We start from the raw sequence: 17438 nt of genomic DNA, 5'->3' as shown, positions 1-17438 counted from the left end.
TACCACCACCGAGTGTGACTGAGGAGTGAATGAATAATGCGATGTAAAGCGCCTTGAGTATTAGAAAGGCGTTATATAAATCCCATCCATTATTATTATACCAATGCCATTACGATCCAAACTTCTATTTAGGGTGGGACAGATATGGGCGCGGCACAGTGGCAGAGTTGCTGCCTGTTTCGCAACTATCGGTTTCAACGTTCTCACCCGTAGGTTCATCTTCCCCTGCGAGCTGGCCATTCCTCTCTCTCTGTCACCTCCTCCAACCCCACAACCCTCTGAGATAGCTGACCGGATGTGATTCTGCCCTCTAGTTCACCATCATTGGCAGCTAAGCATCATACAAAGTCCCAAGCACTGGATTACCCCCCAAATCAACCTCACCTCTCCCTCTCCACCATAACCAAGCTGTTGAACACAATAAATACAGTGCAAACTTACAATGTACCAGATACTCGAGAGACTCGGCGGGTGAGGCAGCATCTATGGAGCGAAGGAATAGGTGAAGTTTCGGGTCGAGACCCTTCCGGGTCTCGACCCGAAACGTCACCTATTCCTTCGCTCCATAGATGCTGCCTCACCCGCTGAGTTTCCAGAAGGGTCTTGACCCGAAACGTCACCTATTCCTTCGCTCCATAGATGCTGCCTCACCCGCTGAGTTTCTCCAGCATTTTTGTCTGCCTTCGATTTTCCAGCATCTGCAGTTCCATCTCAAACATGTACCAGATACTCAATCCACAAATACAACTCTGTCCCAACTCAGTTTAAGAATAAGTGGTGTACAACATTTGTGTATTTCACATTGTGTACATTAAGAATAAGGGGTAAGCCATTTAGAACGGAGACGAGGAAACACTTTTTCTCACAGAGAGTGGTGGTGAGTCTGTGGAATTCTCTGCCTCAGAGGGCGGTGGAGGCCGGTTCTCTGGATGCTTTCAAGAGAGAGTTAGATAGGGCTCTTAAAGATAGTGGAGTCAGGGGATATGGGGAGAAGGCAGGAACGGGGTACTGATTGTGGATGATCAGCCATGATCACATTGAATGGCGGTGCTGGCTCGAAGGGCCGAATGGCCTCCTGCACCTATTGTCTGTTGTCTATTGTCTATTTGTGTACAACGGAATGGTTGAACACAAATTCAAAGCCGACGCTGGGGTCGGGTGAGCGGGGGCAGGGAAGGGCAGTGGGATATATTTCCCGCTTTTAACCTTTCCACTTCTTCGTTAGTTCTGGGGGTTTTCTTCTTTCTTTTTCGTCTCTTTTTTGAGACACAGAGTAACGGAATCAACAACTGGAGAACATCAATCTTCCCCGCACCCTTCCCAACTTGACAACACCTTTCCTGTAACATGGTGCCCGGAACTGAACACCGTACTATGAACGTGGCCTCACCAACGTCTTGTATAACTGCAACCTGACCTCCCAACCTCTACACTCAACGATCACTTGCTCCAGAACCAGCAGGAACAACCTTCAAGGGCGTTCCCGTCCTCAACATCCTGGTGGATCCCAGCATGGGAATGCGGGAGACAAGGCCAAACTATTTACAGACCTGGGGTTTACGAGAATGATCCCAGGAATGGCTGGGTCAATCACGGAAATTGTTCCTGCTTCTCCTGCATTGGCCGTACCTGGACCATCATTGCGAGCGGGCCAGAAGACTGGCCTTGAGGACTGGAACATCCCGGCTCACTGTGCAAGCTACTCGCCCACGTGGAGCTGTATCTACTGCTCCCGGCCTGAATGTCTGGGGGCCGACTAATGCAGTGGGAGGGATCTCAAACCAGGAAGCCAAGACTGTTCATCTACTCGGTAGCCTCTGGCCAAGCATGTTCATACGTTCAGAGTTCACAGGTGATAGGGTCAGAATTAGGCCATTCAGCCCATCATGTCTACTCCGCCATTCAATCATGGCTGACATATCTCTCCCACCTAACCCCATTCTCCTGCCTTCTCCCCATAGACAATAGGTGCAGGAGTAGGCCATTTGGCCCTTCGAGCCAGCACCGCCATTCAATGTGATCATGGCTGATCATCCCCAATCAGTACCCCGTTCCTGCCTTCTCCCCATATCCCCTGACTCCGCTATTTTTAAGAGCCCTATCTGGCTCTCTCTTGAAAGTATCCAGAGAACCTGCCTCCACCGCCCTCTGAGGCAGAGAATTCCACAGACTCACCACTCTCTGTGAGAAAAAGTGTTTCCTCATCTCTGTTCTAAATGGCTTACTCCCGTATTAATCAAGAATCCATCTATCTCTGCCTTAACAATATCACGCACATTGTGGCACACAAAGTCTCATCTTGCAGTACTCACCGTTTGGAAGCATTCTATGGTCCGATCATCTCCAACCAGCGAGCTGGTCCCCACACACGTTGACCACACTTGGGAAATATCTCGCTGGTTGGGAAGTGTACGGGATGTCTCCAGGTTGGGAGAGGTTTGCGGAAATGCAGCTGCTTCAGTTTAGAGGTGCAGCATGCAAACAGGCCCTTCAGCCCACCGAGCTCGTGCCATCCCTCGCTCACCCATTCAGACTAGTTTCACGTTTCAACTCTTCCCTTAGTCTTAAAGTGGGAAGTACACAAACTGGGTGGCCTTGTGATGTGGGTGTCAACCTCTCTGTGACGACTGGCGGGTGACTGAACATTCCCAGCAGGGTCTCACCCACACGGGTGGGGGACAGATTTGTGAAATTGGAGAAATGTATAGACTGTATTGAACAATTTGTACGGCCTCCGAAAATGTTGGATGAATTTTTCACACGGATCACACATTGTATATATTTATTACCTGAATGAATCTTTCATAGTTTTATTTTAAATTAGAACAATTCAGGAAGAGCGGGGTGTTGGGGGGGGGGGGGGGGGGGGGGGGGGGGGGAGTGCTTGTGAGGGGGAGGGGTGGCGGGTGGCAGTGAGGGGGAGGCTGCAGTGAGAGGGGGGGGGGGGTGGAGGGGGAGGACAGTACCTTGTGTGAGGATCACGGAGTGAGGCAGGGAGTGAGGGTCTCTGTGGTTAAAGTGCTCAGGCAGAGGAGTTACAGGCAGTGATGCCGGACTAGCCCAGGCGAGCACAGCCTGCCCTGGTTGGTGTGTAGAGTTGAGGAGAGCTCGCATCACCTACTCCCGTGGAACTAAACGACCACCTGTGGTCCATCTGAACCTCCCTTCCATTGACTCCATCTACACCTCACGCTGCCTCGGCAAGGCCAGCAGCATCATCAAGGACCAGTCTCACCCCCCTGGTCACCCCCTCTTCTCCCCTCTCCCATCGGGCAAGAGGTACAGAAGTGTGAAAACCAACGCACACCTCCAGATTCAGGGACAGTTTCTTCCCGACTGTTATCAGACAACTGAACCATCCTATCACCAACTAGAGAGCGGTCCTGACCTCCCATCTCCCTCATTGGAGACCCTCGGACTATCTTTAATCGGACTTTATCTTGCACTAAACGTTATTCCATTCATCCTGATTATCATCTCCAGTCAGCAAATAGTAAGATCACTGAATCACAAGGTGTGGAAACAGGCCCTTCGGCCCAACTTGCCCACACCGTCCTACTTGCCCACACCGGTCAACATGTCCCATCTACACTAGTCCTGCCTGCCTGCCTGCACTTGGTCCATATCCCTCTAAACCTGCCCAATCCATATGTACAAATGTTTCTTAAGCGTTGAGATAGTCCCAGCCTCAACAACCTTCTCCATACACCTACCGCCCCTTGTGTGAACAAGTTACTCCTCGGGTTCCTATTAAATCTTTCCCCCTTCACCTTAAACCTGTGCCCTCTGGTTCTTGATTCCCAGCTGTTATCAGGCAACTGAATCATCCTACCACAACCAGAGAGCAGAGCTGAACTACTATCTACCTCTTTGGTGACCCTAGGACTATCGTTGATCGGACTTTGCTGGCTTTACCTTGCACTAAACGTTATTCCCTTATCATGTATCTGTACACTGTGAATGGCTCGATTGTAATCATTTAGCTCTTAGGGCTGATGGAATCAAGGGATATGGGGATAAAGCAGTACTGATTTTGGATGATCAGCCATGATCATATTGAATGGCAGTGCTAGCTCAAAGGGCTGAATGGCCAACTCCTGCACCTATTTTCTATATTTCTATGTTTTGTCTTTCTGCTGACTGGATAGCACGCAACAACAACTTTTCACTGCACCTCGGTACACGTGACAATAAACTAAACTGAAACTGATGTCCCACACACCAATACTCAGGGCAGAGTTGTCTCAGTTAGTAGACTGTGCATGCCAACGTGGGTAAGATTGAAATCCAACTTACTTGCCCAGTGCCAGGCCAAGGACGGGCTCAGAGCAGCGCGATGCCAAGGGTTGTCTCGGGCTAGACTTGACGAAGTTACTCCTGGAGCCAGGACATTGGAGGAGAGACCAGTGGACACCATCAGGCCAGGTTCAACTGGCCGACAGGCTACCTTCCAAAAGCAACACCTCCACCAGTAGCCAGAGGGTGGTGAATCTGTGGGATTCATTGCCACAGGCGGCTGTGGAGGCCAAGTCAGTGGGCATTTTGAACAAGGTTCTTGATTGGGAAGGGCGTCAGATGTTTACCGGGAGATGGCAGGAGAGTGGGGTTGAGAGGGAAAGATAGATCAGCCATGGTTGATTGAATGGTGGAGCAGACCCGATGGGCCGAATGGCCTCATTCTATTCCTGTGCCTTGTGGTCCAATGGTCCATGTCCACTGACAATTTGCAACTGCCTTCCAATTCAATGGGACCAAAACTTTACCAATACTCCAAGGCAATCTTCAAGGATTTAAAGATCTTCTGCCTGCAAGTCTGTGAATTCTCTGCCTCAGAGGGCGGTGGAGGCAGGTTCTCTGGATACTTTCAAGAGAGAGCTAGATAGGGCTCTTAAAGATAGCGGAGTCAGGGGATATGGGGAGAAGGTGGGAACGGGGTACTGATTGGGGATGATCAGCCATGATCACATTGAATGGCGGTGCTGGCTCGAAGGGCCGAATGGCCTACTCCTGCACCTATTGTCTATTGATACTCTAGTGAAGTTCTCAGGTGGCATTCAGAAATGTATTTGTTTGTAAATTTCTTAAAACCAAATACATTGGTTTAGTTAGTGAGAGATAATTTAGATAAGAGGTGTAGCGTGAAAGCTGGCCCTTCGGCCCGCCGAGGCCATGCTGGCCGTTGATCACCCGTTCATCCTAGTTCTGTGTTATCCAACGTTCACATACACTCCCTGCACGACCTACAAACCCGCACGTCTTTGGAGCGTGGGAGGAAACCGGAGCGCCCGGAGGGAACCCACGCAGGTCACAGGGAGAACGTGCAAACTCCACACGGACAGTACCCATGGTCACACGTCCTGCCCGCAGCTTTCCTCACCCACATTCCCACCGCTCACCCTGGCCATTCCTGCTCTTTGCTCTCTGGTCGACTCTTCTCCCAGTCACGGAGCGTCACCAACCACAGCTGCCACCTCACAGCGGCAGAGACCCCGGTTCGATCCTGACCTGGGACGCTGCCAGTGTGGAGTTTGCACGTTCTCCCCGCGATCACCTGGGTTTCCACCGGGCGGTCGGTCACGGTGCCGCGGCGGTAGTTGCCGCCTCACAGCGCCGGTGACCCGGGTTCGACCCCGACTACGGGTGCTGTCTGTGTGGAGTTTGCACGTTCTCCCCGTGACCTGCGTGGGTTTTTTCCGGGTTCTCCAGTCTCCTCCCACACTCCAAAGACGTACAGGTTTGTAGGTAAATTGGCTTGGTGTAGGTTAAATTGTCCCTAGTGTGTGTATGTTGGTGTTAGTGTGCGGGGATCGCTGGTTGGCACAGACTCGGTGGGCCGAAGGGCCTGTATCCGCACTCGGTACAGTTTAAGAGTAAGGGGTCAGCCATTTAGAACGGAGACGAGGAAACACTTTTTCACACGGAGAGTGGTGAGTCTGTGGAATTCTCTGCCCCAGAGGGCGGTGGAGGCCGGTTCTCTGGATGCTTTCAAGAGAGAGCTAGATAGGGCTCTTAAAGATAGCGGAGTCAGGGGATATGGGGAGAAGGCAGGAACGGTGTACTGATTGGGGATGATCAGCCATGATCACATTGAATGGCGGTGCTGGCTCGAAGGGCCGAATGGCCTCTACTCCTGCACCTAGTGTCTATTGTCTATTGATATCTCTAAAGGTCAGACATTTTTCTCATCAGCTTCTGATTCCAAGCACGACTACCAGGGTACAAAGGAGAGAGAGAGAGAGACACAGACAGGGTACCAGGGGGTCACTCACATGTCTCCGGTGATGGAGGAGTTGCGCGACGCGTTCTTCGGCGAGGTGTCGTAGTCGCTGTCCGAGCGGTAGAGGAAGGACCCTCTCCGCTGACCGTGGCCGTAGTTTGCCTGAAGCACCAGCCCAGAGCTGGGGCCCGTCTGGGGCTCCAGTGGAACCCATCCCGCCGACAGGCCATTCTCAACATCGAAACTGCAGAGGAAGAAAAACGGACACAAGGTCAGCGCGGAGGTCACAGAGTCATAATACAGCCTTGCAGGCAGGCCCTTCAGCCCAACTGGCCCTACTGGCCCACACCGACCAAGGGCCCCCCCTCATTCATTTATACCCAGAGTCAGTCATAATACAGTGTGGAGACAGGCCCTTTATTACACAAATGGTGGTCGGTATATAGAACGGAAGACAGGCTGAATGTGTGGGAAGTGGTGAGAATGTCGTGGACATCATGCTAACTAAACTCATCTCTCTCTCTCTGTCTCTCTCAATTCCATTTTCAATTCAATTTAAAAACTTTATTGGCATGATAACAAAACATTGTTATATTGCCAAAGTATAAAACATGACATCCATGTTTAAAATGCATAAGTATAAATACAAGTATACAGTGCATGGATACATCTGTCTCCCACTCTGTCTATCTCTCTCTGTCTCTCTGTATCTATCTGTCTGTTTGTCTCTCTCTCTCTCTCTCTCACTGTCTGTCGCTCTCTGTCTCTCTCTGTCTCTGTCTCTCTCTCTCTCTCACTGTCTCTCTCTGTCTCTGTCTCTGTCTCTCTCTCACTCTCCCCCCCCTCTCTCTGTCTCTCTCTGTGACCATGTCCCGTGTGAGTTGCTGTCTGCCGTGGACAGGCTGGGGTTTGACGTCATTGACAACATCTGTTTTTGTGCCGTCTGTCTCCAGGGTAACGTTGGGACAGGCCCTTCATCAATGACACGACACCCCCTGGAGCAGTTCCTCATTAACCCTGCGCACTCTCACGACCACGACCACCTTGTTCGTTAATCAGACCAAGGCCGAAATCAGTCCGCACTCAGCAACACTTTGTCTTTCCAACTTTATTACTGAATATGAAATTCGTTATTGTCCTATAGCATAGGTTTTAATTTAGTTTAGTTTAGAGATACAGCGCGGAAACAGGCCCTTCGGCCCACCGAGTCTGCGCTGACCAGAGTTCCCCGCACACTAACACTATCCCACACACACACACTCACTTACAATGTTTACCGAAGTGAATTAACCTACAAGCCTGCTCGTCTTTGGAGTGTGGGAGGAAACCGGAGCACCCGGAAAAACCCACGTGGTCACGGGGAGAACGTGCAAACTCCGTACAGACAGCACCCGCAGTCGGGATCGAACCCGGGTCTCTGGCGCTGGAGTAACTCAGCAGGACAGGCAGCATCTCTGGAGAGAAGGAATGGGTGACGTTTCTGGTCGAGGCCCTGCTTCAATTGGTGAGACAGGCTCAAAGGGGCTGAATGGCCTTCTCATGTTCCCGTGTGTGTGGAGACCAGCCTTCTGCCCTTAATCACAAGAAGATTGCGACTCTCATCGAGGGCTCACAAATGCAATATTATCCTTGATCTCGATTACCTTTGTCCTGTTTTCACACCCGACACTTCCTTATCTAAGTATCTCCCTCTCCCCTGACATCAGTCTGGTCTCAACCTGAAACATCACCCATTCCTTCTCTCCAGAGATGTTGCCTGTCCCGCTGAGTTACTCCAGCATTTTGTGTCTATCTTCGGTGTAAACCAGCATCTGCAGTTCCTTCCTGCACAGCGAGTCAGTAAAGCCGAACGCCAACATCCACAACCAGGGGTCACACACTGTTTAAGAATAAGGGGTCGGTCATTTAGGACTGAGATGAGGAAAAACTTTTCCACCCAGAGAGTTGTGAATCTGTGGAATTCTCTGCCACAGGAGGCCGGTTCACTGGATGTTTTCAAGAGAGAGTTAGATTTAGCTCATAGGGCTAACGGAATCAAGGGATATGGGGAGAAAGCAGGAAAGGGGTACAGTCTGAATGATCAGCCATGGCGGCGTTGAATGGCGGCTCTGGCTCGAAGGGCCAAATGGCCTCCTCCTGCACCTAGACAAAATTGCTGGAGAAACTCAGCGGGTGAGGCAGCATCTGTGGAGCGGAGGAAATAGGCAACGTTTCGGGACTCAATGGGTCTATATCCATTGAGTGATACATTGGTTTATATCCATTGAGCGTGGAAACAGGTCCTTCATTCCAACCAGGACATTGTGCAAAAAGACAAAATTGCTGGAGAAACAGCGGGTGAGGCAGCATCTGTGGAGCGAAGGAAATAGGCAACGTTTCGGGCCGAAACCCTTCCGGGTTTCGGCCCGAAACGTTGCCTATTTCCTTTGGGTTTCGTCCCGAAACGTTGCCTATTTCCTTTGCGTTTCGGCCCGAAACGTTGCCTATTTCCTTCGCTCCACAGATGCTGCCGCAACCGCTGAGTTCCTCCAGCATTTTCGTCTACCTTCGATTTTCCAGCATCTGCAGTTCCTTCTTAAACACTACTCCTGCACCTATTGTCTGTGTTTCTATAATAGACTGTGGTGAGAGAGGGACCAACCAACACCTGCTGAAACCAGCGTCCGCCACACAGTGGCAGCAGGGAGCTACACAACCCCCAGCCCTCCACCCTTGATGCTCTAAGAAAGGCTTCAGTCCACATGCAGTCGTCAAGTCAAGGCTATTCGTCACATACACATACAAGATGTGCAATGAAATGAAAAGTGGCGATGCTCGCGGACTTTGTGCAAGAAGACAACCAAACAAACAAACAACCAAACAAACTACAAACGTAGAAACATAGAAAATAGGTGCAGGAGTAGAGGCCATTCGGCCCTTCGAGCCTGCACCGCCATTCAATATGATCATGGCTGATCATCCAACTCAGTATCCTGTACCTGCCTTCTCTCCATACCCCCTGATCCCTTTAGCCACAAGGGCCACATCTAACGCCCTCTTAAATATAGCCAATGAACTGTGGCCTCAACTACCTTCTGTGGCAGAGAGTTCCACAGATTCACCACTCTCTGTGTGAAAAATGATTTTCTCATCGCGGTCCTAAAAGACTTCCCTCTTATCCTTAAACTGTGACCCCCTAGTCCTGGACTTCCCCAACATTGGGATTAATCTTCCTGCATCTAGCCTGTCCAACCCCTTAAGAATATTGTAAGTTTCTATAAGATCCCCCCTCAATCTTCTAAATTCTAGCGAGTACAAGCCGAGTCTATCCAGTCTTTCTTCATATGAAAGTCCTGCCATCCCAGGAATCAGTCTGGTGAACCTCCTCTGTACTCACTATATGGCAAGAATGTCTTTCCTCAGATTAGGAGACCAAAACTGTATGCAATACTCCAGGTGTGGTCTCACCAAGACCCTGTACAACTGCAGTAGAACCTCCCTGCTCCTATACTCAAGTCTACAGTTACAAGTATCGTACTTGCATTTATCTGTGATGAGAGTGGTGAATCTCTGGAATTCTCTGCCACAGAAGGTAGTTGAGGCCAGTTCATTGGCTATATTTAAGTGGGAGTTAGATGTGGCCCTTGTGGCTAAAGGGTATGGAGAGAAGGCAGGTACAGGATACTGAGTTGGATGATCAGCCATGATCATATCGAATGGCGGTGCAGGCTCGAAGGGCCGAATGGCCTACTCCTGCACCTATTTTCTATGTTTCTATGAGACCAAAACTGTACGCAATACTCCAGGTGTGGTCTCACCAAGACCCTGTACAACTGCAGTAGAACCTCCCTGCTCTTATACTCAAAACAGAATGTAACAGAATCACATATTCTTTTACATATTAAATATTGTGGGCGGAAGGAAAAAGGGAAACAAAAACAGCAATTTTTTTAAATGCAGTATTGGTACTGAAAGTTATGCCCCTGTCCCACTTAGGAAACCTGAACGGAAACCTCTGGAGACTTTGCGCCCCACCCAAGGTTTCCATGCAGTTCCCGGAGGTTTTTGTCAGTCTTCCTACCTGCTTCCACTGCCTGCAACCTCCGGCAACCACCTGCAACCTCCGGGAACCGCACGGAAACCTTGGGTGGGGCGCAAAGTCTCCAGAGGTTTCCGTTCAGGTTTCCTAAGTGGGACAGGGGCATATGTCCCTGTTGAGATAGGAGTTTACAGTCCTAATGGCCTCTGGGAAGAAACTCCTTCTCAACCTCTCCGTTCTCACCGCATGGCAACGGAGGCGTTTGCCTGACCGTAGCAGCTGGAACAGTCCGTTGCAGGGGTGGAAGGGGTCTCCCATGATTTTATTGGCTCTGGAGTTGCACCTCCTGATGTATAGTTCCTGCAGGGGGGCGAGTGAAGTTCCCATAGTGCGTTCGGCCGAACGCACTACTCTCTGTAGAGCCTTCTTGTCCTGGGCAGAGCAATTCTCAAACCAAATGGTAATATTTCTGGACAAGATGCTTTCCACCGCCGCTGAGTAGAAGCACTGGAGGATCCTCGGAGACACTCTGAATTTCCTCAATTGCCTGAGGCGGTAAAGGCTCTGCCTTGCCTTACTCACGAGTGCTGAGGCATGTGATGCCCATGTCATATCCTCAGAGATGTGGACTCCCAGATATTTAAAGCAGCTCACCCTAGCCACATTAATCCATTAAATGTAGCCGGGACATCCCACACAGCTAACTCATAGCCCTGACGTCCTTCTGCACTGCTGACACACTAATAGTATACTTACAACACACACACACACACACACACACACATCACACTCAGTCTAGGGCTGAATCAATTCACATACAACCCAGCCACTGACCTCCCCACCATCGAAGGGATCTACAGGAATCGCTGCCTCAGAAGGGCAGCCAGCATCATCAGAGTCCCACACCACCCTGGCCACGCTCTCATATAATTCCTTCCATATAGACAATAGACAATAGGTGCAGGAGTAGGCCATTTGGCCCTTCGAGCCAGCACCGCCATTCAATGTGATCATGGCTGATCATCCAACTCAGTATCCTGTACCTGCCTTCTCTCCATACCCCCTGATCCCTTTAGCCACAAGGGCCACATCTAACTCCCTCTTAAATATAGCCAATGAACTGGCCTCAACTACCTTCTGTGGCAGAGAATTCCACAGATTCACCACTCTCTGTGTGAAAAATGTTTTTCTCATCTCGGTCCTAAAAGACTTCCCCCTTATCCTTAAACTGTGACCCCTTGTTCTGGAATTTGTTCTGGATTCTCCCACCTAACCCCATTCTCCTGCCTTCTCCCCATAGACAATAGACAATAGGTGCAGGAGTAGGCCATTTGGCCCTTCAAGCCAGCACCACCATTCAATGTGATCATGGCTGATCATCCACAATCAGTACCCCGTTCCTGCCTTCTCCCCATATCCGCTGACTCCGCTATTTTTAAGAGCCCTATCTAGCTCTCTCTTGAAAGCGTCCAGAGAACCGGCCTCCACCGCCCTCTGAGGCACAGAATTCCACGGACTCACCACTCTCTGTGAGAAAAAGTGTTTCCTCGTCCCTGTCTCCGTGTATAAATATATATACACTTTTATATATAACTCTTTTTGATGTTTAAGATGGGTTTTACAGTGTAATGTGTTCTGCAGAAGGGTCTCGACCCGAAACGTCACCCATTCCTTCTCTGTGTTTGCCTGTCCTGCTGAGTTACTCCAGCACATTGTGTCTGTCTTCGGTTTAAACTAGCATCTGCAGTTCCTTCTTACACACATTCACATATCTGTGACGAGCTGCTGCAAGTACGGATTTTATTGTTCCGATTCGCGACATCTCTTGAATGATCTCAGACTCAAGAGGCCATTCAGCCCATCGTGGCTGTGCTGGCCCCACACCCTCTACCCGCCTGCCCACCACCACACCCCATTGGCATTTCCACAAACTCCAGATCCAGATCAAACACAGAGATTTCTTCTGTAGATGTACATGCAGTTTAAATATTTCATGATGACTAACCCTGGTCATTTCAAGCAGCGCTGCCGTTACTCAGTGTGTAGATGGTGTGGTGTAGAACACTCTTCCTGTGATGGGACACCTTTAACACATCACACAGCTAGAGGCCGACAGGGGAGGGCGATCGCTGGTCATCCAAAATCTGGCCCTTTCATTGTTCCTGATTCCCACTGCAATCTGTACCTTCGGTTCTAGAGCCATAGAGACATATGGCATGGAGACAGGCCCTTCGGCCCAACTTGCCAGCACCGGCCAACATGCCCCATCTACACTAGTCCCATATGCCTGCGTTCGCCCCATATCCCTCTAAACCTGCTCAGTCCGAGTTCCCATCCAAATGCTTTTTAACATTAGGTTCATGTTTTTAACTTTGCTACCTATTGCAAAGTTTAAGAAACATTTAGACAGGTACATGGATGGAACAGGTTTAGAGGGATATGTGCAGGTGGGACTAGTGTAGCTGGGGCATGTTGGCCGGTGTGGGCAAGTTGGGCCGAAGGGCCTGTTTCCACGCTGTATCACTCTGACTATGGCTCTAGGAGCGTCCAGGAGCGGAAAAGAATGCAGAAAGTTGTGACCACTGCCCATGACATCACCGGCTCTAACCTACCCACCATCGAACTACAAGACTATGATTATTATTGCACCATATTTGTGTATTTGTTGATTATATGTGTGCATGTGTACATATACACACTGAACTTTTTTCTCCTGTTATGTATTATGTTTACATATTCTGTTGTGCTGCAGAGGGGCCAATTAACCCTAATTTGAGGAAGGACATTCTTGCTATTGAGGGAGTGCAGCATAGGTTCACCAGGTTAATTCCCGGGATGGCGGGACTGTCATATGCTGAGAGAATGGAGCGGCTGGGCTTGTACACTCTGGAGTTTAGAAGGATGAGAGGATATCTCATTGAAACATATAAGATTATTAAGGGCTTGGACACGCTAGAGGCAGGAAACATGTTGGGGGAGTCCGGAACCAGGGGCCACAGTTTAAGAATAAGGGGTCAGCCATTTAGAATGGAGACAAGGAAACACTTTTTCTCACAGAGAGTTGTGAGTCTGTGGAATTCTCTGCCTCAGAGGGCGGTGGAGGCCGGTTGTCTGGATACTTTCAAGACAGAGCTGGATAGGGCTCTTAGAGATAGCGGAGTCAGGGGATTATGGGGAGAAAGCAGGAACGGGGTACTGATTGGGGATGATCAGCCATGATCACATTGAATGGCGGTGCTGGCTCGAGGGGCCGAATGGCCTACTCCTGCACCTATAACCCAGAAACCTGCACGTCCTTGGTATGTGGGAGGAAACCGGAGCACCCGGAGAAAACCCACGCTGTCTGGGTAGCAGCGGAGGTCAGGATCGAACCCGGGTCTCTGGCGCTGTGGGGGGGGGGGATCTACCCACTGCGCCACAGTGCCGACTCTGATCTGTGAGAAGCTGGGTCCCGAACTCCAGTGAGAATACTCGACTCGATCAAGTGTTTGATCAGCACATGACCTGTGTTTAAAAATACAAGCCAAGTAAGTGATCTAGTGGTTTAGAATCTCTTTGTGGTCTCAGGAGACTGTGCTGGGAATGGCCAGAGTTCACACAACTCTGAGAAAGGTCCAGACTCATTTTCTCAATGAATTCCACTTCAAGGCAGGAAGACGGCCTCTCGTTTGCCTCCCAAGAGCCATGGAGGACCCGTGGTGTTTTATTTAGAGTCTGGTGGTCAGTGGGCTCATTGTCCCAGGACACGTCAACAAGTTCTCTGCCACAGAGGGCAGTGGAAGCCAATTCACTGGATGTTTTCAAGAGAGAGTTAGATATAGCTCTTAGCCATGCTGAAACATCACCCATTCCATCTCTCCAGAGATGCTGCCTGGCCTGCTGAGTTACTCCAGCATTTTGCATCTACCTCCGGTGTAAACCAGCATCTGCAGTTCCTTCCAGAACAAGAGTCAGTAAAGTTGACACCCACATCCAGAACCAGGGCTACAATTTAAGAATAGGACTAAATATTTTCACCCAGAGAGTTGTGAATCTGTGGAATTCTCTGCCACAGAAGGCAGTGGAGGCCAATTCACTGGATGTTTTCAAGGGAGAGTTAGATTTATCTCTTAGGGCTAACGGAATCAAGGGATGTGGGGAGAATGCAGGAACGGGGTACTGATTGTGGATGCTCAGCCATGATCATATTGAATGGCGGTGCTGGCTTGAAGGGCCGAATGGCCTACTCCTGCACCTATTTTCTGTGTTTCTAAGTCCGCAGGGAATGAAGAGACTGGGCCAAACCAGACCACACACACACACACACAATTTTCCTGCGACGTTTGCTTTGACCTGACTCTTTGCCACATGTGATGCCGAGTTAAACTAATCTCCACAGCCTGCCAGTGATCCATGTCTGTAGAAGAAGGGTCCCAACCCACTACGTCACACATTCCTTTTTCTCCAGAGTTGCTGCCTGACCCGCTGAGTTACTCCAGCTGTTTATGTCTCTCTTCAGTGTAAACCAGCATCTGCAGTTCTTCAACGGAGAGTTAGACTTATCTCTTAGGGCAAACGGAATCAAGGGATATGGGGAGAAAGCATTGTTGCTATTTTGCATATTTCGTTAATTTTAGTTTTAGAGAAACAGCGTGGAAACAGGCCCTTCGGCCCACCGGGTCTGTGCCGACCAGCGATCCCCGCACACTAACATTATCCTGCCCTCACTAGGTACAATTTTTACATTTCAATAGACAATAGGTGCAGGAGGAGGCCGTTCGGCCCTTCGAGCCAGCACCGCCATTCAATGTGATCATGGCTGATCATCCCCAATCAGTACCCCGTTCCTGTCTTCTCCCCATATCCCCTGGACTATCTTTAAGAGCCAAGCCTGGGTCTTTGGAGTGTGTGAGGGAACCGAAGATCTCGGAGAAATATCTGTACACTGTGGACAGCTCCCGCTGAGTTACTCCAGCATTTTTGTCTACCTTCGATTTTCCAGCATCTGCAGTTCCTTGAATATAATTGCGTTTAGTCTTCCTGCTGACTGGTTAGCACACGACATGAGCTTTTCACTGTACCTTATACCTGGCACAGGTGACAGGTAAACTAAACTCAACTAGCGGTTGATCATTGGTGACTGTCGTCTGACGTTCAAGACGGAACTGCAGATGCTGGAAAATCGGAGGTAGACAAAAGTGCTGGAGTAACTCAGCGGGCCAGAGGGACATTTTCTGTCGACCTTCGATTTTCCAGCATCTGCAGTTCCTTCTTGAACATTTTATCTGCTCCACTGCGATATCTCCTCAAGGTATGCATACTTTGAAGAACTTCTCCTCCTCCCTCCTGAGACGGTTTCACAGCCTCCGCTCTGACTACCCCGCCTCTGTGATGCCTCCTTCCATCCAACTCCACGACCACATCCGAACCCAGACCCGATACCACATTTGCCACGTCTGCTTCCTCGTACCTCATGGCTTCCAGCTCCAGTTCCCTACCTCCCAGTTCGGACCTAAAGCCGGACTAACGATAGCTCCATAGATGCTGCCGCACCCGCTGAGTTTCTCCAGCAATTTTGTCTGCTGTGATCTGATGCTTGGCTACAACAGGGGCTGTAGCTATCGGGACGAATGTGAGAGGTTTACACGTGGAGATGTTTTTTGCAGGCTGTATCGGGAGGGGGGGGGACGTGGATTTGGTTCGGAATGGACAAGTCAGCACAGGACTGGGGAATGTAATCAGCAACTTAAGTCTGAACCATCACAGAACGTGATCGTAGCTGATCACTGATGTAATTCCACACGCCTGCCATTTCTCCGCTTCTCTTGTTCTCTAGGTCAACAAGAAATCTACCAACCACGGATCTCAAATTAACTATTTAGTTTAGAGATACGGTTCAGAGATACAGCGTGGAAACAGGCCCTTCGGCCCACCTAGTCCATGCTGACCATCGATCACCCCTTCCCATTTTCTCATCCAATCCCTACACACACACACTAGGGGCAGTCTTATAGAAGCTAATTAACTGACAAACCTGCAGGTCCTTAGAATGTGGGAGGAAACCAGAGCACCCATGCGGTCATGTGTTGAACCTGCAAACTCCACACAGACAGCACCCGTAGTCAGGATCAAAGGTCCTAAGAGCAGAATTAGGCCGTCTAGTTTGCTCCGCCATTCAATCATGGCTGATCTATCTCCTGATGTTATCTGCCTTCTCCCCATAACCCCTGATGCCTGTACTAATCAAGAATCTATCTATCTCTCTGCCTTAAAAATATCCACTGACTTGGCCTCCTCCGCCTCCTGTGGCAAAGAATTCCACAGATTCACCACCCTCTGACTGAAGAAGTTCCTCCTCGTCTCCTTCCTAAAGGTACGTCCTTTAATCCTGAGGCTGTGCCCTCTAGTCCTAGACTCTCCCACTAGCGAGTCTCACCTGCTGCGCCACCATGGGAATGGTTGAAGCTCTGCCATTTATGGGAGGAGTTCCTGGCCGACCGTTCGTGGCGTTTGAGACCCTCTCCCTGGGATGGAGACGCGTCGACATTTCTCACATCCTGTCGGCCCAACTTCACTCAAATCCCCCGCATCTCTGCATTCCCGGGACAGAGTTTGTGTTTGTGCAATCCCACATGATCATCAGATCATACGCCATAGGAGCAGAATTAGGCCATTCGGCCCATCAAGGCTACTCTACCATTCAGTCATGGCTGATCTATCTCTCCCTCCTAACTCCATTCTCCTGCCTTCTCTCCGTAACCCCCGACTCCCGTACTGATCAAACTTTATATTTAAATGCTTGGGGATTATAAATTAATAAAACAGAGGGGCGGAGTTAGGCTCTTTGTAACAATTCTCTTCAACTAAGTCTCTGGTCACACCATCCAATCACAGCGGCACCTGGTCACCTATCCATGTTCTCCACAGATGCTGCCTGACCCGCTGAGTTACTCCAGCACTCTGTGAAACGTCACCCATCCATGTTCTCCACAGATGCTGCCTGACCCGCTGAGTTACTCCAGCACTCTGTGAAACGTCACCTATCCATGTTCTCCACAGATGCTGCCTGACCCGCTGTAATGCCCCTGTCCCACTTAGGAAACCTGAACGGAAACCTCTGGAGACTTTGCGCCCCACCCAAGGTTTCCGTGCAGTTCCCGGAGGTTGCAGGTAGTGGAAGCAGGTAGGGAGACTGACAAAAACCTCCGGGAACCGCACGGAAAC

General features: G+C 50.0%; 1 protein-coding gene across 4 annotated transcripts in view; it reads right to left on the bottom strand.

The window, feature by feature from the left end:
* The window catches only part of LOC116989647 (cAMP-specific 3',5'-cyclic phosphodiesterase 4C-like), a 76080-nt gene that overhangs the window by 34291 nt on the left and 24351 nt on the right, over positions 1 to 17438 (bottom strand). For 2 of the 4 annotated variants that reach the window (XM_033047217.1, XM_033047216.1), the window contains exons 2-3: positions 6270 to 6461; positions 4297 to 4377 (exon numbers count right to left, since the gene is read on the bottom strand). In XM_033047217.1, coding sequence (XP_032903108.1) covers positions 4297 to 4377; positions 6270 to 6461 — 273 coding nt within the window. The remainder of the gene's footprint in view (positions 1 to 4296; positions 4378 to 6269; positions 6462 to 17438) is intronic. The other 2 variants (XM_033047220.1, XM_033047219.1) reach the window with 1 other exon arrangement.

Source organism: Amblyraja radiata, chromosome 29 (genome assembly GCF_010909765.2).
Source record: "Amblyraja radiata isolate CabotCenter1 chromosome 29, sAmbRad1.1.pri, whole genome shotgun sequence".
Classification (NCBI taxonomy): Eukaryota; Metazoa; Chordata; class Chondrichthyes; order Rajiformes; family Rajidae; genus Amblyraja; species Amblyraja radiata.
The sequence above is the reverse complement of the archived record's forward strand: the minus strand, read 5'-3'. Positions and strand labels throughout refer to the sequence as shown.